Raw genomic sequence first — 20704 nt, forward strand, 5'->3', positions numbered from 1 at the left:
CTATCCTGCCGTTTTGGCGTCTGTTCGGCATCCAAGAACACAGGTGCACCCCACCTTCAGTAACCCCTCCTGTGCAGGTGTGCTGTGAGCCCCCAACAGACTACAGGCTCCTCGAGGACAGAGACTGAGTTCATTCAGGCTTTTCTTCTTCAGTGCCAAGTCTCTAATGGCAGAATGACGACAGCTGTGCTATTTCCAAGGGGGGACACAGCAGAATCCTTCCTGAAACTGCTTTGTCATAAGCACATGAGCCAGAAGGGACATCCGGAACCTCATTCTTTATCAAAAGTAGAAGCCAAGTTGACAAAGCACACATTATATAGCACTGAAATCCAATATCCACACCAAACAATGTGTTTATCAGCACATGTTTTCTATCTCTTCCATAGAACAAAGGGCCCCGATTTTTGTTCACCATATACTGATTTTCCTGAAATCAGTATATAACACTCACCCCTTCAAGGTGAAACCAGTCAGTGCCACAGGCAGCACTGAGAGACTCTACACCAGATTTTGCCTTCATTTGTGACATGGACCCACATGGGCACTGTACTGAGCTTACCCACCTATGCTCTCGGTTCTGGGGGTGATGGAGGAAAACTGACTCTAGCATCAGACACAGATGCATCACCTCATGTTTGGCGGCCCTTTTCATGCTTCATCTGAAACACATCCCACGGGCCACCCCCCACCGTCCACACTCCTAGGAGCACAGTGAACAAGTCCACTTTCTGATAAGTAATAGTTTTTGTTCCATTTCACGAACAAAACACAGGGAGACACAGTAATAAGTTAAATGACTCGAGTCCTCATCAATACATAGTCAACGTTATTGTTTATTAAAAAGCTAATAATCCATTCAATTTTTAAATTAAGCAATAAACCTCCAATATAATGAATTGAATAGTTAAGCTTCATATTAATGAGTAAAACTGTGAGGAAGGAGTTTTAGAACCTACGTTTTTCCCCATATAGAATGTGCTAATAATAATGAAACCATCGTTAAAAGAAGTTTTTATCCACGTAACATCGGAGCACTGATCTGTCAAAGCTGAGGTTCACCCAGACGTTCAGATGACCGCAAATGACAAAGCCTGGAAATGAAGTTCCCCTAAATCAGCCCTCACCACTGACCGACCCCCAGATCTTGTTTTATTTTATCGGTTTTTATTGTTTTATCTCTTTCCTGACAGACTCAGAATTTTCTACTCCAGTTCGAGGGAGCCCTGACCAGCACCCAGACTCACAACTTTGATGGGCAGTCTACACACCACTCTCCGGAACTCACACAATAAAAAGACTGCAGCATCCTCGTGTTCTCGGTAACTTTGCACATGGTTCTAAACAAAGCCCTGTTTGAAACTGGTGTTTCTGAAATATAAACTTCCTGCCCCCTAACTGGAAGGAAGACACGAGGCCTGAGCACCGTGTCAGCTTGGAGATGCAACACCAAGGTTGGCCATCACACCCTGGGGAAGGCGAGAAGCCCCTCTCTCTCCGGAGCCACAGAGCCCGAGCTCGTGTAAACAAGCCCTACAGCTCGTCAGGCAGAGATGAAGCATTTGCACATCTCTCCAAGCATTTTAAATGGGAAGCAAAACTCATTCTACAAGCTACACCCTCTTCTACACCCTTCAGTGTCCAAACAAACCTTCCCAGCAGCACACACTTCTATGGCTTTGCACTATTGGGATGAGCCAAAGGGGGAGACAAAGGGAGGCATTTCACATAAGCACACGGAGATGAAAGTAAAAAGGACAGAGCTAGAGAAGCCCCCAGGACTGGGCCAGGTGAGTTTCCTCCGGGGGCTGACTCTCTGTGTCTGGGCTGCCTGGGTTCCAGAAATCTGAGGACTTCTTCAGCAGAATCAGTGGAAGGCACACACCAGCCCGTTCCCAACAGTAATCCCCTGCTTTGCAGAACCTGTTCTGCCTTCCCCAGCACTTTGATATCTGTATCGATCAATAAGCAAACATTTACTGAGTGTCTACCTGATGCAGGGCCGGCTGCAGGAGGTAATCTCACCAACAAATCATCTCACAGCCCTAATCTTCATCGATGTGTGTGTTACTCTGAAAAAAAAATAATGAGACCCTGATCTGCCCTTAGGATGTTTCCAGTTCATTTAAATAGACAAGAAAGTGTCCCATAAAAAAAGAAATACTACTGCAAAGCACTCTAGTTTAACTTTGTGTTCCTCAAACTGTGGTCAGAGTCGTAACTAGACCTGAAGAGCTGGTTAAAAAACAAAGAGGCCCTTGGAGATTCTACTTCCATGGTTCTGAGGTCTTGTCCTTAGTTTATTTAACAAGCATTCACAAGGATTAAAAAATAACAACAAAACAGTAGAGTGGGTGGCAAAGAAGACATTCATTCATGCTGTCCAAGGTCAGAGTACTCCAGCAGGGTCAGCACAAGGGAGACCTATGAGAGTGGACAGCAGAGAAGCAGGAAGAGGGCAAGCTGGGTTGGGGGTAGCATCCCAGGCAAAGGTGTGATAAATACGTAGGCAACATCACGCAGAAGATTCTGGACACGACAGACGGTTGCACTGGAGCAGTGAAAGGCCAAGACAGGCAGGTAGGGTGGGATCACAGTGAGGAAGGTCAGGAACCACAGGCCCAGTGTGTTCTTTAGCCTGTAGAAAAAAGGGAGCCTGTCAGAGGGTGGGGGCAGGGGAGCAAGAGAGTCTCAGAGAGATAAGTGCCGTGCTCTGGTGGGTCAGAATCATCAGGAAAACCAGTCGGTAGGCCTTCAGTGGTAGTAAGATATTTTAATATTCTGTTCTCTCCTCATTGAAGATCAATGAACTCAGCAAGGCAGGCAATATTATCTTCTTTCTACAGAGAGAAAACTGGGGCACAGAATTGTCCAGCAGTGGGAAGAAAAGGCCAGGATAGCTGGCTAGTAACTCCAGCCCTGCACGCTCAATCTTCAACAAATCCACCCACGGCATCTCAAGCCCTGTCAATACACATTTTTAACAAGGACAATTTTTAATTCCTTATAAAGTACGCTACTTCTCATTATAGAAGATCTTCCACTACAAAAGTTGTCTGCTTTCTTCATGATCCAGGGATTGGGTAGCAAAATACACTTCAGAGCATTTACCATGAGCAAGGACCCCCAAGTCGCAAAGTAAAATGAAAATTCCATTCTTGCCTCCAAGGAACTCGCTTTCTCATGCAGGGACTGGCAAACTTTTTCTGTAAAGGACCAGATAGACAGTCAACACTTTAGGCTGTGCAGGCCATTGGGTCTCTAGCAACTAATGACCTCTGCCGTGCTAACGCACAGGCAGCATGGACAGTACATAAACGGTGCAGCTGTGTTCCAATAAAACTTTATTTACAAAAACAGGCAATGGAGGACTGGACCTCAGGGCTAATTTGCTGGCCCCTGATCTAAGTAGGTGAAATAAACCTGTACATGACTACATACAAAACAAGAGAGGTATATTATTAATAAAACAACTTTGGAGCAGAGGGAAGACAGACCGATCTGCTCTGGCCAGGGAGAGGTGAGGCGGTGCCATTTAAGCAGGGTGAGTCACTTAGCCATGCTAGGTCTCAGTTGAAATGACAGGGGAAAGCAGAAGCACAAAGACAGCCCTCTCGTTCCGACATTGTATGATTTTGATGACACATTGTCCTCCTGCTCAGACTCTCCCAGCTGCACAAACAACATGGTCTTTCTCAAGCTCTCTGATGCCTGCCCCCAACCTCTAACATCAGTTTTTGAATGCCACTTAAAGAAATAAAAATTCCTAAACGATTCTGGAAGTGTAAACACACATGTACATGTGTAAACAGTCTTACCATCACTGTGTGTTAAGTCCAAACATAAGTTAATAATTCATCTCCCTGAAGGCCTTCTCCTTCCTCCACATACTTCCTCCCCCTTGAAAAGAACCCATCTGCTTCCACAGCACAGACTCTAGTGAGACTCAAATGTTCTATCTGACCAAGTGCTGGCCTCAAGAAGAACATGGAGCCAGGAAGACAGCAAGGGTGGCCACACACCTCACCTGCCCCCGCTGAGCTGGTGCCAGACGGGAAAACAGAAATAGAGCCACGGAGCCCAACAGCAACACCTCGAACGGTGCCAACAGGCAGCAGGCGAGGCCCAGGCAAATAAACACATTTAGACAGCCTGCGCAATACGGGACGCGTCCAGGACTCAGAGTGACTTCGTCCGAGCCAGCCAAGGTCAACTCCTGTAAAAGTCTTACTCAGCCTCCTCTTCTGGGGTCTCAGACTCCTCTGGCCAGGACCGGTCATGGCACTGAGAAGGAGGGACAAGGCCACAGCGAGGCCAGAGGCCGACTGGGCAAAGGCAGACAAAAGTCACCCACAGATTACATTCAGAGGCGGCAAAATGGCTGTGTGTGATTCAAGCCCCACTCCCACCTGCGTAAATCTGACCCCACTCAAGCCTGACCTCCTCCTCCATGAAGCTTTCCGGGCTTTTGCCAATTGGCAGTGGCCTGTTTCTCCTGACCATCTAGAGCAGTGGTTCTCAAGATGGGATCCCTGGACCAGCAGCATCACCTGGGAACTTGTTGAAAATACAAATTCTCATGCCTCACCCGTAGACCAGGTGAATCAGAAATTGTGCAGGTGAGACCCAGCAGTCTGCGTTATAAGCAAGTCTGCTGGGTGATTCTGAAGCAGGCTGGACTCCAGGAACCGACGACCTAGAGGACAGGTTCTAGACCACTAAGTGTCTGTAGCATGGACACTGGCCTTCCCCATGTATTTCCCTGGGCTTTTGGTCCACAGGGAATGTCAATTTTTCAGAGCCTGGATCTCGGGTGTCCATCAGTGGCCCCACCTTGCCCAGCATAGGGTTCCATAGCAAGTTAATGTGTTCAGCTAATATCTGTGGAATTTAATGAACTTGAGCTCACTTACCACCATCATGTTATAAAATCGCAGAATCTGAATGCTCAAAGGGGCTTCAGAGCCCATCCAGCCCAGCTGCCCACCAAGGCTCTGCCAGTACCCGGCTGCTCTGCTCCGGATTTCCCTCCCTTCTGGTCACATGCTCTGCCAACGTTGGGACGTTCAACGCCTCACCTGGTCACTGGGCAAATAATGACCGAGCACAGGTGCCAGGCACTCTGGTGGGGACGAGGGTACACGAGCAAACCAGACACGGGATGACGCTTGCTCTGAGGGAGCCGGCGGTTCAGGTCGGGGAGAGACCCAATGAACAGTAAATGAAATCAATACATACCAACCGTAAAAAGAGATCAGGCAAACCCCAATTAGAGGACATGCTACACCAATAACAAAACTGTGCTCTTCTCAAATGTCAAAGTCAGGAAAGGTCAAGTCATGTCACAGATTAAAAGAGACTAAGGAGACGTGACAGATAAACACAATGTGGGATGCTGGATTGGATCCTGCAAAAGAAACAGGGATTAGTGGGAAAACTGGTGACCTGTGAAGGTCTGCAGTTTAGGGAAGGGCAGTAAATCAGTGCTAGGTTCCTGGGCGCCGGCAGTGCTCTGTGACGTGGTCATCTAAGTGTGAACACGAGGGGAGGCTGGGTGAGGGGCAGAGGGGAGCACCCCACTAATTTGCAACTTTGCTGTCTATTTTGGATGGAGAATCCAGTCCAGAAAGAGGGTGCCAACCACAAGGTTATCCAGGGGTTCCTGCAGGCCTCATCTAGGTGACAGGTGAGCAAGACCTGGAGGCATGAAGGAGCCAACCAAGGAGGCTTGTGAATGAAAAGGAGGCAAAAATCCGTCTTTCCAGCACTTTTACCCACTAGTCCTTATCTTCTATCCAGACTAAGCCTGACTGCCCTCTGAATACTGAAAGCATCGCTGGGTCCCCTTAGCCTTCTCTCCAGAGGGAGCCCCGCAGTCCTGCAGCTGTGCCTCCTGAGTGTGTCCTGGAAGCCAGCAGCCATGGAGAAGGCAGTCAGAGAGAGGGAATAGGGGGAGTGGAACCAGGCAAGGACCAAGGTCAGAGCAAGGGTACCTCCACCTTCCTTGTCTGGAATTGTCCTGTTCTCCTTCTCTTGTCACAAATACTTCAGTTCCTACTCCCTTCTCTCAGACCCTGTACCCAAGCACTGAAGCTTCTCCCCTGGGCCCTGTCCAAATTTGACCGGAACCTCAAGCACAGGAGCTCAGAGTGGGGTCAGTGTGATCAGGCAGACATGAGTCACAGCTGCGCCTCCACCTCATGACTAAGGACCAAACTTCCTGGTTTCCAGCCTCTCCACAAAGGACAGGGCATCACAACTCAAAAAGCAAAGCAGCCCATTCTGAGAGTCTGAAGTCCCAGGTTCCAGGGGCCTCAGACAAGCCTCTCCCCTCCAGGCATTAGTTTCACCATCTTTAAAGTGGTGCATTTGAATTAGTTAATCTCCAAGATTCTTTCCAGTACTAATATTCCATGATCATAAAATAGCAAGCGAAATTGCACACAGTAATTGCAGCTTTGGAGGAGAATGTGTGTAGTAATGGTAGCAGTGATCGGCTCTACCCCAAATGAATCACAAGGACTGCAAATGGCACTTGTTACTATTAATAAAATAATACCTTATACTGCAGAGTACATTTCCATTTATAAAGCAGTCCTATATGCATTATCTTGTGTGATCCTCATAATGACCCAGTGAGAGAGGTAGGAAAGATGTTACATCTTTTGCACAGATGAGAAAACCAAGTCCGGTGGCCATTCAATGAAGAGCGAGAGTGCTAAGCCCTGCACACCGGCCTTTTGATGTCTTGTCTGTTGCTTGATACCATCACTGTGACCACCACACTCCATGCAACCACCTATGATCCTGTCTCGATAAGCTCTGACCAGGTTAGTTCAAGGCATTCAATCACATTTAAGGAAACAGAGGGGAAAGCATCCAACGTGTGCCCAGCACAGCCTTGGCTCCGTGCATCCAATGGGCTTTTGGAGGCACAGTCCTTACCCAGAAGGGTGGCAACAGCATCCCACCTTTCTTCCCTGATGCTCAAAAGAGAGCAGAGGAGTTATCACAGCTCACGTGTTGATCTCACTGCAGCATCAGATGTTTCAGAGTAATTAGATACAGGGCATGGGAGCATAAAGAAGAAAAGCCCCAATCTCAATGCTAGTGTCCATGCAAATGACAAAAAAGACAATGGCCAAAGTCAAGGTAAAGGACCATTCCCGGAGGCACCCACTTTATAGTAGTTCTGTCTCACATGGGACACCTTGCTGAGCCTTCCTACCCTTAGCAGTGCCGTCACCCATGGCCATTTGGCTGCTATTTACAACAGGCAAGAGACACTGTCACTTCTCACCGCTCGCCAGGGTAGAGGATACACACCAAGCCAACCTCCATGGTCCCCTCAGCACACAGCCCCATTCTCCACGTGCAGAGGTGGGCCTAGGCACGCCCAGGGTGGGTGACTGTGTTTGTGTGTCGTTAGAATGGGCCAGCCAAGTGAGAACCTGTTCTCCAGCCTGCTTCACACACACCTTGTGTCCGTGACATAGAGTCTCGCCTTGTGTAGGATGCATACCTCCCTGGGCCTCAGCGTACTTGGCTCCAAATGGGGGTTAAAAGCCTTCATCTTACCTCCCCTTCACAGAACCGTTGAAGGCAGCAAGAGATCACACTTGAGAAGACACTTTGAAAAGTTAGAAGTCCTACACAGCACTCAGAGACCACGGCACGCCACGTACCTAGGATCAAAAGTGTCAGCCTCCCTCCAGTCAGACTGGGCGCAAGACTAAGCTCTGGCCAGTGGAGTGAGGGCAGAGTGGCAGGCCCATGAAACCCCCACCCCCCACCACACACATCACCCTCTTCTCTCCTTTGCCCTCTGCCAGCAGAGAACCCAAGGGAGGCCTCCGGGGACCTAGGAAGGCAGAGCCACAAACAGAAGGAACCCGAATTCTTGACCAGACACTCGGGGAGCTGCTCCACTGGGTATACCCATGTTGATGTTGATCATAAATGCCATGGCTGTGAGAAATACCCTTTTATCATGTTAAGTTGCCAAGGTTGGGGACTGTTGGAGACAGCGGTTAGGCGACCTGGACTAGCATGATGACCAGCGGAGCCACTGCTTCCAAAACTCTCACAACAGGTTGTAACAGAACTTACAGTAGCAAACAGCCAAGTTTCCTCATGTTTCCTCAAACCAGGGATGGGCTAAAAGTGAGACCCCACAAAATCTGACGCTAGGCTGATGGACTCCAGGGTCCGAGAGCCGAGCATCAGCACCCTTGTCAAAATGCCACCATGATCTAGTCTTGTGTTGGGTTGTACTTCTTACTCCAACACCTCGATGTTCACTGCTGACGATCAAGATGCTGTGGCTTGACTTGTAACTAGTGAGACAGGTTAAGTTATCTGATCACAGGGTCAAATGTCCTCATAATGTGCACAGACCATGCTCGAAGGGGCCAGGAAAGGAACTGCTAATCCACCAGGGAAATGAAAACAAGCAAAGGATCAGGAAGACAGTCCACCAACATAAACCAGAAACAACTCTTGAACATCTGAAGAGGTGTTTGTCCTTGCTCAGGAGAAATAAACACAAAATAAAATAGAAATGAGATACAACATCTCACCCATCAGGTGGCAAAAATCAAAGGTGACAAGACCCTGTGTTGCACAGGGTTTGGGAAGAAGACACTTTCTTTCATGGCCCATGGACGGGACAGTTTCTTCCTGAGGGAGGTCAATTCAAGTAATATCTCTCAAGATGTGGACAGCAAATCCCTTTCGATTCAGCAGTTCTAATTCTAGAAATCTACCCAACAGATATCCTTATACACATGTGCGAAAAGACTCGGACACAAGATTATTCATTGTTTGAATTGTGACAGATGGGAAACAGCACAAATCACACAAGTGCATGAGGCTATTAAATAGATGAGGCATCTGCTTCTAAGTTTACAAGATCCTGCTCCACCCGGGAACATCACGGGGAGAGGAAGGACAAGCAAGTACACACCCATCGCTGTTCTACCAGCATTCCCGAGCTCACGGAGCAGGCTACTCAGAGGGAGTGCTGCCCTTAAGATGCTACAGGAACACGAGTCAATATTTGACAAGGTGTGAATCTGTGTTCCTATAACTCCTCGCTGCTGTGCTTATTTTAGACATATGCAAAATTAGCCATAATGCAAACAACACAGCAACAGCTGTTTTCTTTTTTTTTTTACCTTGTGCCTCTCTCAACATCACAACCATCAAACAAGCTCCAAAAAAGAGCAAATGATGTTGTTCCCAGAAGCACACTCCAGAAAGCCACGTACCTTCCCACCCACTGAAGGATTCCAGAGCTAGCCTTGTGTGCAGGTGTGATTTTGCTCTTTTGCAGACAAGCTATTTAGCAACTTGGGACAAAACAAACCACGTGAGACGTAAGAATAATCTATGCTAAAAAGCAGCTACCTTTCGTGAGAAAATCCAACAGTATCTATTAACATTAAGTACACACACAACCCTTGACCTAGACATCCCACACTCCAACACACGGAATAAAGGCATCAGAACGGCAGGGGAAAGGAACAACCTGACCACAACGTAAAAGTCCTCCAAAAGAGAAGGGCTGAATCCATTATGGCACATAAATATACAGGAAAAGAGATTTCTACCCATGGGCCTGGAGGGGTGCTCATAAGATATAATTCAGTAAGAACTGGAAGCTGCGAGGAAAAAAAGCAAAGATCCCACTTTCATTAAATGACCAGGAAGTTCTATACACTGTTCACAAGGCCCTATACAACCTTTCCTCCTCCTCTCCTTCCTCCCATTCCCTCTGTGAAGCCATTTCCTACCTCTTTTCCTGTCACTGGCTCTGCCCTATGTGACGAAGCTCATTACCAGACACCACCTGGCCCCAGGGCCTTTGCACTTACCATCAGCCTCAGTACTCCTCCCCAGACACTTTCATTGCTTTCTCTCACAGGTCCTTTAGGTGGTCTCTGTACAAAATTCTCCTTCTCAGTAAATTCTACCCCAATCTCCTCATTCAAAACCACAAAGAGAGGGGAAGGCTTTTCCTGCTTGGTTTTTCTCCACAGAACTGTCATGGCCTGACACTCCATGATTCCATATTCCAACCTGCAGCCCACAGGCCACACAAAGCCCAAGATGGCTATGAATGTGGCCCAACACAAAATCATAAATTTACTTAAAAACTCCTTTTTGCTCATCAGCTTTTGTTACCGCTTGTGTATTTAATGTGTGGCCCCCAACAACTCTTCTTCCAGCGTGGCCCAGACACGCCAAAAGGTTGGACACCCTTCCTAGACTGTAAGCTCCATGAGGAATTTCTGTCTCTTGTTCACTGTGGTGCCCCAACAGTTAGCACAGTGCCTATAAATCCCCACCAAGTGAATAGACAACCTGTTTGCACCTCTTGGCACAGGCCGGAGAAGTGGGTGAAAGAATGTACACTGGACCCTTAGCACAGGCTGGTGAAGCCCCAGGAGAGAAGTACGGCAGCAGAGAGCTGCTAAAGAAGGCTATGTTTTCTCCTATGCATTCTTTCCTTCTATCTATGTTTTAGATCCACCTATAATTGGACCCACACAGCTCAAACCTGTGTTGTTCAAGGGTCAAATGTATTATTGTTCTACCAACTGCTGTGAACATGTTACTGTTGTAATTGTTGAAGAGGCATTTAATAGAATTGAAAAGCAAAGATTTTTCAATTGGGACTTAGAGGAGGCAGAGTGGAGGGCACGCAAGCCAAATGCCGAGCGAGAGAATCCAGACTGTGTCCACCAACCACAGGATCCTCTCCTCCCACCTCGTACCTCAGGATGGCCTCTGCAGAAGAAAACAACCCCTCCCAGGCAACACACACAAGCATATCAGACCGGATAAGCTGTTGCTTATAAAAGAAGTCAGAGTCCATTCTAACCCAAATGTGAATGCTTCTGCACCATCTGTCCCGCCGAGCTCTGCCACTGCTCTGTTGGACATGGATAACAAAGGGTGGGCAACACGAATTGCTGGGGATAGTAAGGTCTGAAGAAGAGCAGTGGGGAGTAGCAGAGAGGAGGGGGCATTGACCTGAGAGGCCAGGTCCCAGCTCTTGCCTCCTTTTCATGTAGTGACCCTGGGCAAGGGGACTCTAACCTCTCTGAGCCACAGGTTCCTCCTCTGTAAAATTCAACATTAGACAATATCTGTCTCACTCACAGACACAGAGTGGACTGGTGGTTGCCAGAGGGGAGGGGTTTGGGAGACTGGGTGAAAAAGTTGAAGGGAATAAGCAGTACAGATTGGTAGTTACGAAAAAGTACAGTCGTGGGGATGGAAAGTACATACGGCACAGGGAATACAATCGGTAACACTGCAGTGACGATGTGCTGTGCCAGGTGGGCACCGGAAATGTCGGAGGGTCACTTTGCAAATTACATAACTGTCTAAGCACTACAGCATGCACCTGAAACTGAGACAAAATAACACTGAGTGTAAACTGTAATTGAAAAATAGAATGTAAAGTTCTTTTAAAAAATATGCCTTGTCCTAGTGGGCCGGACGTATGTGACAGCCCTTGATCTCACTACACAAACACAAGTTAGGACACAAGAGCCACCGTGGACTACAGGGGACAAGGTCAAAACTCCGTACTGTGAAGAGCCTTGACTTCAACTGCTAGTCAGTCGCTGTTGGCCTATCAGAAGCCATATTTTTTTAAATTGAGGTAGAATTACTATAGAGCATTATAATTGGACACCTGTGCACAGCTGCTCCCCCTCACACATTTCACCCGCCCCAACTCCCTTCCCCACTTGTACCTCTGACGTGCTCTCTCTATCTGTAAGTCTGTTTTTGGTTTGTTTTATTTATTCTTTTTTGTTTCGTGTTTTTAGCTTGCACCTAGGAGTGAAAGAACACAGTACTTGTCCTTCTCCCTCTTGATTCATTTCACTTAGCGTGGTCCATCCAGAATGTTGCAAACGGCAAGATTTCCTTCTTTGTTTCTAATCCTCACCAGAGGATATGTTTTTACCGATTTTTAGAGAAAGAGACAGACAGAGAGAAACATCAACGTGAGACAGAAACATCAATCAGTCACTTCTCGGATGTGCCCTGACCTGGAATCAAACCGAAACCTTTTGGTGCGTGGGACGACGTTCCAACCAACTGAGCCAGCTGGCCGAGGCCTTTTCTTATGGCTGAATAGTGTTGCATTGTATGTAAATACCACATCTTCTCTATCCATCGTCTGTCTGTCAATGGACGCTTAGGTTGTTTCCACAACTTGTAAATAATGCTGTTGTGAGTAATGCTGCAGTGATCACAGGGGGTGCATGTGTGTTTCCAACTTAAAAAGATGTATCTTTTCTTACTGAAAACCATAGATTTTTTTGTACTTGACCTTTGACCACCTGGCTGAACTCCATTGTTTCTAATATTTATAGATTTAGAATCTAGGATTTCCTCTAGCCAGATGATCAGATCATCAGCAAAAAAAATAAAATGCCATTTTTATCTCTTCTGGCCATTGCTACATCTCTCTTACCTTTCTCTCGTCTTACTGTGCTGCCTCCAGCCCACAGTTCAACGCAGAGTAAAAGGTGACAGTGGGCATTCCTGTCTCATTCCGAACTTGAAAGGAATGTCTCACGTTTAGCTATTAAGAACAGTGTTTGCTATAGATTCTAGCAGCTATCTATCACCAAATTAAAGTCCCCTTCTGTGCCAAGTGTGCGGTGTTTTTCATCAGGTGCCAAGTGGATTATATGGAATGCTTTTGCCACAATTAGAGAGATCACAACACCACGGTTGCCCCCGAATCTGTTCTCATAGACGACTGCACAGCACTGGACGCCCCTGGCCCAGTACTGGCTTTCAAGGTCAGGCACAGCAAGGTCCGTGACCCTGGGCATAGTGATGTCTTCCTACCTCAGTCGCCAGAGCTCTCCTGATGGTCACACCTCTCCTTCAACCCTACATCTCCCTGGGCTAATTGCCACCCCATCCCAAACATTCACAAGTCCCTTAAATGTCATGGGCCTTCACCCATATGAAGGGGACATCACGTCATGAGAAAGTTCACGGCCAACCCATGTCCGCAGCATAAGAAATCATCCCAAGTCTGCACTGTGGGATGTGGGCTGAACGTATCACTTTCTCAAGACAAATAGCTCATCATTGTAATGCACATACTTCACCATCCACCTCCGCAGAGTCAAAGGCTCACGTGAAGCGATTCCAAAATGGAACTGGATACTCCTGAGACAGTGAGCTCCCCACCGCCAGGGTATTTAAACAGAAGCGGGAACGCCACTCTGATGCTGTTACAGAGGGTGTCTCTGCGTGAGAGGAAGAGTGAGTGGCCCCATCGCCTCATCAGCAGAATGAAGGGGACAGACGGACCACAGGAGAAGGCAGAGGGGCAGCTCAGAGGGACAAGCAGGAAGCAGGATTATGAGCTTTCCCAAGCACTTTATACACATTTGCTCACTTAGTCCTCACAACAGCCCCTTTAGGTATTAGGGCCCATCGAGAAGTTACTGTGAAATATACACACACACACACACACACAAACTCACACACAGCAAACACACACATTGTTCAAGGTAACAGAGTCAGCAGACGACAGAGCCCAGGAATGTACCCAGGGCCTCTGCTCCAGGCCTGTGTCCACCCTGCCCCCACTACACCACTCTGCCCTCTGCCACAGGGCATTAACTGCTCATTAAACTGCCTAACACAGCAACGGCCACGTAATAGGCACTTAATGAATCTCCCCAGACTGAGATGGTTGAAGGTCTCTCCCGCTGAGCAAAAGCCATTTTCTCATCTGTGAAATAAAGGAGACTTCATTCTGGCCTTTCGTGCACAGGAAGGTCTGACTGCATGGCTTTACCGCCCTCTCCACCTTTCCAAACACAGCTGTCCCCGGGCTTCCCCAGGGGTTCGTTCCAGGACCCCCTCCCCACCGAAATTCAAGGATGTTCAAGTCCCCGTATGTAAAATAGCATAGTACGTGCATCTAACCTAGGCCCATCCTCCTGTATACATACTTTAAGTCATCTCTAGATTACTTATAATACTGCTATGTAAATAGTTGCTATACTGCATTGCTTAAGGAATAATGACAAGAAAAGTCTGTAGTACATAATACATACAAAGAAGGCAACTTTTTTGGAATGTTTCTGATTTGTGATGAGTTGAATCCCCAGGCGTGGAAGGAGGACACAGAGAGCCCACTGCACGTTCAGAAACATGATCTCATCTCAGCTGCACGCACCTGACAGGCAAGGACTTGACAGACAGGGTCCCGGGGGCTCGCCTGCGAAGGGTCTGCCCGAGGTCCCAGGGCTGGACTAGCACACTCGTGTCCAGGCTTACCAGGGACCATCAGTATTATTTTCGTCTCAACCAAAGCCTCACAGCTGAAAAGAAAGGACAATCTCAAAAATTTCATTCAAAGGCAGAGCTACAATTAAACCTATGTTCAAATCCAAATTTGTGATGTGCATTAGTGCCTGGCATGCACTCCGTCACTGTTTGGTGACATGAATGAGGAAGCAGTGAGCCCATGACTTGGCCACTGCAGCACAAACAATGCCATCGCCTCAGATTTGGGCCATATGACCTTTATACCCTTGGAGCACACCTTTGCTCTCCTTTCATAATCTAGGAACCAAAATATCTTCTGGCAGCTCACTCCCACCATCCCAGGATGAAGCAGCTTCTGCACTTGGTTGCAACACAGAAAGCAGCAGACCTCTGGGGCTCACAGTCTGCTTCTAATGGTCTGGTTATCATCAGAGGTCCTCACCATGGTGTCTCCTCTCCCCCCAGGTCCTGATAAGCAGCAAGGCCAACTTATTTACCAGGGAATCAACCAGAAACCATGTGGACCTCAAGGACATACCTGAAGTCAACCTGGTCAAGGGCTGTAGCAAATTATTTGGACCAAGAGCCAAAGCAGGAAGCACCGACGATGCTAATGTTTAGGTCCAGGCAGTGCTGGGCTCCAGCAAGCGATGTAAGCAGATGCTTAGCCCTCGCTCCTTTGTTTATGAGAAGATACATGCCACCTAAGAAACGAACCCTGCTTCTTACCAAAAGTGTGCTACACCAAAGGGCACCGAGAATGAGGTCATCCTGCATACATTTCACCATCCCCATTGCTGGCAGGAGACCTCTGGATTTATTCCAAATCGCAAAGCACGTGAAACTCACCAATTTTTGACAGCAAAAATTTGACAGCAGACATCCCAGGTCTCCCATCTCCACCTTGGCACTGAAGCCTCGGTTGGAAGACCGAGAGATGCCTTCATGGTGGCAACTTTTCGGGTTCTGATGACGGTTGCGTCTATTTTACACAAAGGGGCTCAGACAAAAAGTACAGAGGCTCACCCTTCAAACATGACACGGAGGCCACACACGGTATGATGCCATTTATAGGAAATGGCCAGAACAGGCAAATCGCAGCGACCAAGAGCAGTCTAGTGGTTGTCAGGGCTGCGAGTAACCACTCAGAGGGGTCAAGGGTTTCTTTTGGGGGTGCTGAACTGTTCTGTAATTAGGTGATCATGCTGCACAACTCAGTGACTACACTAAAAACTATTTTAAAGGGGGCAAGCTTTATGGTATGTGAGTGACATCTCAATAAATCTGGGTTTTGTTTATATTTTGATGGTAGAGAGAGAATACGACTGTACCACGTGAGAAGGAGCTTCCCTGCCCCCACCTGACCGTTTGTCATCCCTGCACTGGGTCCTCGTACCCTCGGCGCTCCTGGTGGTCCTACAGAGGTGAGCCAGCACCTCACGGGCTGTCTTTCAATTGCCCAGACCTCGGCAGGCCCCTCCTGCCAGCGACTGCCCGCCTGGCTCCCATGGACTCGGGGGCTCTAAGTGACCAAGGCAGGCCTGGGAACATTCTCAGAGTATTCCCAGGAAACACCTCTGGGAGTACTCACTCGTCTGGGACGAAAGCTGGCTGCCTTTCCCCACGTCCAGGATGGGCGAGGACGTGAAACCAGGCGGCCACCTTCCTTCTTGTTCAAAGGGAAAAAGTACAGTTTGGGACCACAGGCATGACCGACTTCAAAGGAAGACAAATCGGGCTTAAAAACTGCTAGAGGTTCCATCAGCAAGACAGAGCAAAAAATAGGATTCCCACATCCCCCAGCTGCCCTCAGGGCCCCTCATACCGCTAAAAATAAAGCCAGGCCCTGGTATTTGTGATGCCAGCGTTCTCAGGAGTCCTGCAAGGCCAGCCTTGCTCTGGGCTTCCTGCGAGTTTCCTTCCTCCCCTTTCTCCACCACCTCAGCACGGATTTCCATAGCCTGAGGGGGCAGCAAGGAGTCCAGGACTGAGAGAAGTGTTTCCACAGACTGTGAAGCTGGGGCCGATTTCCTTCAGATGTTCCACTTCGAGGATGTAATCCAGGGCTTGAGAACCAAACATGTGCGTCCATTCGGGAGAACAGGGTGTGAGCCTCTATGTGAGTGTGGGGTGGGGGTATGGATCCATTCAATAATGGGACACCCCACCTTCCACCCTCTGGGTTTCCTGGTGGGTGTTTAGGGGAAAGAGTCAAAGGTGAGGGCAGGGGGAACTGCTGGGGCAATCTGTCAGCCTGCGCTCACACCCACCCACCCCCATTCCACAGCAGGAAGCAACACCTGGCTCCTTCCACAGACTCCCACCCCCAGGGCAGCCCAGTACTTGTGCAGAACCATAGTCGTGCCAGGAGAAGAGACTCAGGAGCAATATATGGTGATCACAAGTGCATACCCTGCATCAGCTCCCTGCATTCCAATCCCGGCTCTACCACTGACTAACACTGACCTTGGGCAGGTTACTTCACCTCATTTCTCCATCTCCAAAATAAACAGTAATAACCTTTCCTACCCCCCCCCCCAGCTTAATGCAAAGCTTTTACAACAGGGCCTGACACCCAAAGGTGTGCAGTGGGTACCAGATATCACTGGGGACCCAGTAACAATGTCTCTCCAGGGAAGCTACCGGCACTGGGGGCCGGGCAGCCCCACCCGTGACAGGATGGGACTCTTTCTGACCTCAGGGAAGCGGGCGCTCTCAGCTCCTCCAGTCCAGGGGACGGTCAAAATGGTTTCGTGGTGAGGACAGAATCTGAAGATTTGCATGACCCTAAGCATGTGCTTTGAACCACCAAACTGCCTGATGTAAAGCCAGTGGGCACAAGAGAGCCTTTCACATTCAGGATGGGGAGACAGGAACTGAAAGGTAGCAATCAGCAGGCGTGGCGTTTATTAGCCTGGAAGTCACCAAATTCCTCTTTAGGTCCCTTGAGATGAGCCTGTGTCAGAGCAGTGGCGTTTATTAGCCTTGAAGTCACCAAATTCCAGGCATGGACAGACACCTGGCTATCGTTCCCTTCCTAATGGCTGGCACACTGTGTTCATCACAAGTGGCAACTGGAAAACCAACCCCTTTCTCTGAGGGCGTCCAGATCCCAGGAAACTCTAGGTACTGGCCTCACAACCCAGCTTTTGCCCACCCCCTCCCTTCCACTGGCAGCTCAGGGTGCCCGCCACATGCCACTGTGACCATAGAGGCTCTGGGTATCTCAAAGGCCTAGCCCCATCTGAGGTGTGGCTCCAAGAATACAGTGGCCATAAAACAGCTTGCAGGCTGAGCATGACGGAACAGCCATAAAATCCTGCAGCTTGCTGGCTCCTGTGAACCACAGAGGGTGTATCCTCCCCAGACGCCCACCCAGCTGCAGCCCAGAGACACAGGGCCGCAGTGTCCTCAGAGGTCACGTGGAAGAAGAGGTGCCTCACTGAGCGCGCACCAGCTGGCACGGACTGCACCATGCCCTTCTCAAAGGAGGTCAAGTGCACACCACAGGAAAGAGCTGGCACCCTGCCTGCCGCAGGGAAGGGTTCCGTGAATATCACCCTTCATTTCTCTCTCCTAAGCCGAAAAGTGCCCCAGCAAGTTGGGCGTGATTCCTATCTTTCAGGTGGGGAAACTGAGTCTCTGAGAAGTAGCACTACTAGAAAGTGACTGCACTGGGCTTCACAGCAGATCTGTCTCCAGACATGGGCTTTGCCTGTCTCCCTCTTTCTCACTTGCTCCTTGAGAGACAGGCCATCAGGGGTGCTAGATGGAACTTGGCAGGCTCTCAGCCCTCTGCAAAGTGCCTCCCCAACACAGGGCATGGCAGCTTCCAGGACAGCCTCCCCCATCTGCTGGGACAGTCCTCAGTGTCATCTCAAGGGAGTGGACCAGAGCAGCCTCCCCACATGCCAAGCCGTGGCTGGGGGAGGGGTGGCCACCATCTCCTACTGCTCTTTCTGGAACCCTTTTCCATGCCCCAGCCCATTGTAATGATAACGGAAGTGGCTCATGCTCAGTAGGTGCTTTCTAAATGCCAGGTATTTACCCACATTAGCTCACCGCACTGGCACAAACACTCTATGAGGAATGTGCCCATTTTACAGAGAACTAAGAGTTATGGAAGATACACAACTTGTCCAAGGTCAAGCAGTTGTAATGGCAAAGCTGGGACTGAACACCACCCCAAGTCTCAGAGACACCCCCAGCCACACTGTAATGGCTGTGGCCTGGGTACACTCAGGCTCCACCTTCTATCATTCACTCAAGACCCCCTGGCCTCCCCTGGCCCCCTCTGCCCCATGCCCTTTGTTGATAAAGCTGCTGAAAGGCCAGGCTGGCCCTAAGTTTAAGGTCACCCAGCCCTCCCCCACTTGTCTAGAAGGAGGGGATGGGACAATTAAGCACAATATAAGCACCTCCTCCAGAGAAACACCCAGACCCAACAATCACTGAAAGAGCAACTCCTTAGAGTCAAGAAAGACATGTCTGCACCTGGCAATTCCCTTTCTGCTCGCCACCCACCCCCTAACACCTTCCTGAGCTGAGGGAAACCAGCAGGCAGCCTGACTTCTTGGTCATTCCATGCCTCCTTGGGCACCTTGACCATGGGGAAGACCCTACATGTCCTCTGGAGAAGCTGATCATCAAAGACCCTGGCCCCACCCACTGCAGCCCTAGACAACGGCAGCAGCTGTAACCAGAATTCCAGAGAATTCTGACTCACTAACCTGACCAGGCAGGAATGAGGTTGTGTGATACTGGACTTGGGATGCCTTTAGGCATGATCTTCAGGCGACCTTTTGGCCAATACCGGGATTTATCAGAAAAAAAGGAAAGCAAGACAGCAAAGAAGGAGCTGCCTGTCAGGAAACGGAGTGAGAGGGTGCTTCAGAGACTCTGGGGAAATGGCCTTGTGTCCCTCAGCAGTGAGAAGGGGGAGGTTAGAGGCAGAGCTGAGGAGTGGGGCCAGCACCACGTGAAGGACTGGTCTTCCTTTCTTCTGTTTGCAAGGTGCTGTTCCCCTGCTGAGCGTGCTCCTTTGACTCTCCTACCCTCACTCCCCCTTAAAAATGTCACTCACTGACACACAGTGGTCAGCTGAAGCATGGCCCCTTACAGTGTTTACATCCTGATCCCCAGAACCCCTGAGAGTCTCCTAAATGGCAAAGGGGCTCTGCACACGTGATTAAGTGAAGGATCTTAAGATGGGAAGTCTCCTGGATTCCCCCAAACGTGATCCCAACAGTCTTCACTGGGAAGGCAGAGTAGATGTGACTACAGAGGAATGAATACGTATGAGATGTGACGGTGGGAAAGCAGACTGCAGCGATGTGCTCTCAAGACGAAGGAAGGACAACAGATGAGGAACACAGGCAGCACTAAAAGCTGCCAAAGACAAGGCAAGGATTCTCTGCTCAGAGCCTCCAGAAGAAACCAGCCCTGCAGATGCCTTGACTTCAGCCCGGTGAAACTAACAACCCATATTGTGCTATTCATAATGTGCACTTCTGCCCAAATTTTTGAGGGAAAAATAAGGATGTACATTATACATGGGTATAATGATTATACACAATGGGTATAACAATGGGCATAGTAATCCCATGTACAATGCACACGAAAACATGGGCATGTGGCAAAACACGGCACAGACCTCCGACCTTCGGGCTTTAGGAGAATAATTTGCAGGGTCTTGAGCTACTAAGTTTGTGGTAATTTGTCACAGCAGTGACAGAAAACTAATACACTCAGTCCAAAGGAGCAGTCGAGGTGCTTTCTCCAAGCTCAGCACCCTGCTACCTGCTAGCCACTAGGGGTTACATGATGAACCAAAGAAACCCATTCCTGCCCTGCTAGAGCTCACAGTTACTCTCCCTCCTCCTCTGTCTTCTCTTCGAGGGTCCCTGTGACCCAGAACGTACTGCCATCTGCCTCTCTAGGTCCTGAGCATCCTTCAGTATTCAGCCCACTCCCTCCAAGAAGCTTCGCTGTGCTGTCCGAGACTTCAAACACACTGATCCCACTGCACATTCTCCTCCTACCCAGGCCTTTCCTAAGCCCTCCAGCAGATGAAGACAGACCCCTTCCACATTCCATAGTCTTTCACCACACTCTAGACGTCCTTGTGTGCGTAAGAATGAGATCATCTGCTCAGTCTAGGCCCTGACAGTGGGATCAGTTGGCCCTGAAGGCAGGGGTGGCAAATGTCTGTTCACTCTGAATTCATGCCCACCCCATGGTAGATACTTCTTTGATCCCCTCTGCCTGGTACGGCTGGATTCAGCATCTCTCCCAAAACAAGCCACGCCATTCCATTGCTGCTGTGGTGTTGGTTGCATGGTGTGTGCTAGGTCTTTCAACTACAGAAACTCCCTGGAAGCAA

General features: G+C 49.0%; 1 protein-coding gene across 9 annotated transcripts in view; it reads right to left on the minus strand.

Moving 5' to 3' along the window:
• Positions 1-20704, minus strand: part of KCNMA1 (potassium calcium-activated channel subfamily M alpha 1) — a 735030-nt gene that overhangs the window by 686836 nt on the left and 27490 nt on the right. Inside the window, exon 2 of one of the 9 annotated variants that reach the window (XM_053663954.1) lies at positions 1170-2638. The exons of the other annotated variants lie outside the window; for them this stretch is intronic. Within the exon in view, the coding sequence (XP_053519929.1) occupies positions 2516-2638 (123 nt within the window). The 3' untranslated portion in view covers positions 1170-2515. Of the gene's footprint in view, positions 1-1169; positions 2639-20704 lie in introns of those variants that run through there. 9 annotated transcript variants of the gene reach the window in all.

This window comes from Artibeus jamaicensis, unplaced genomic scaffold, assembly GCF_021234435.1.
Source record: "Artibeus jamaicensis isolate MK-2021 breed Jamaican fruit bat unplaced genomic scaffold, CSHL_Jam_final contig_332, whole genome shotgun sequence".
Classification (NCBI taxonomy): Eukaryota; Metazoa; Chordata; class Mammalia; order Chiroptera; family Phyllostomidae; genus Artibeus; species Artibeus jamaicensis.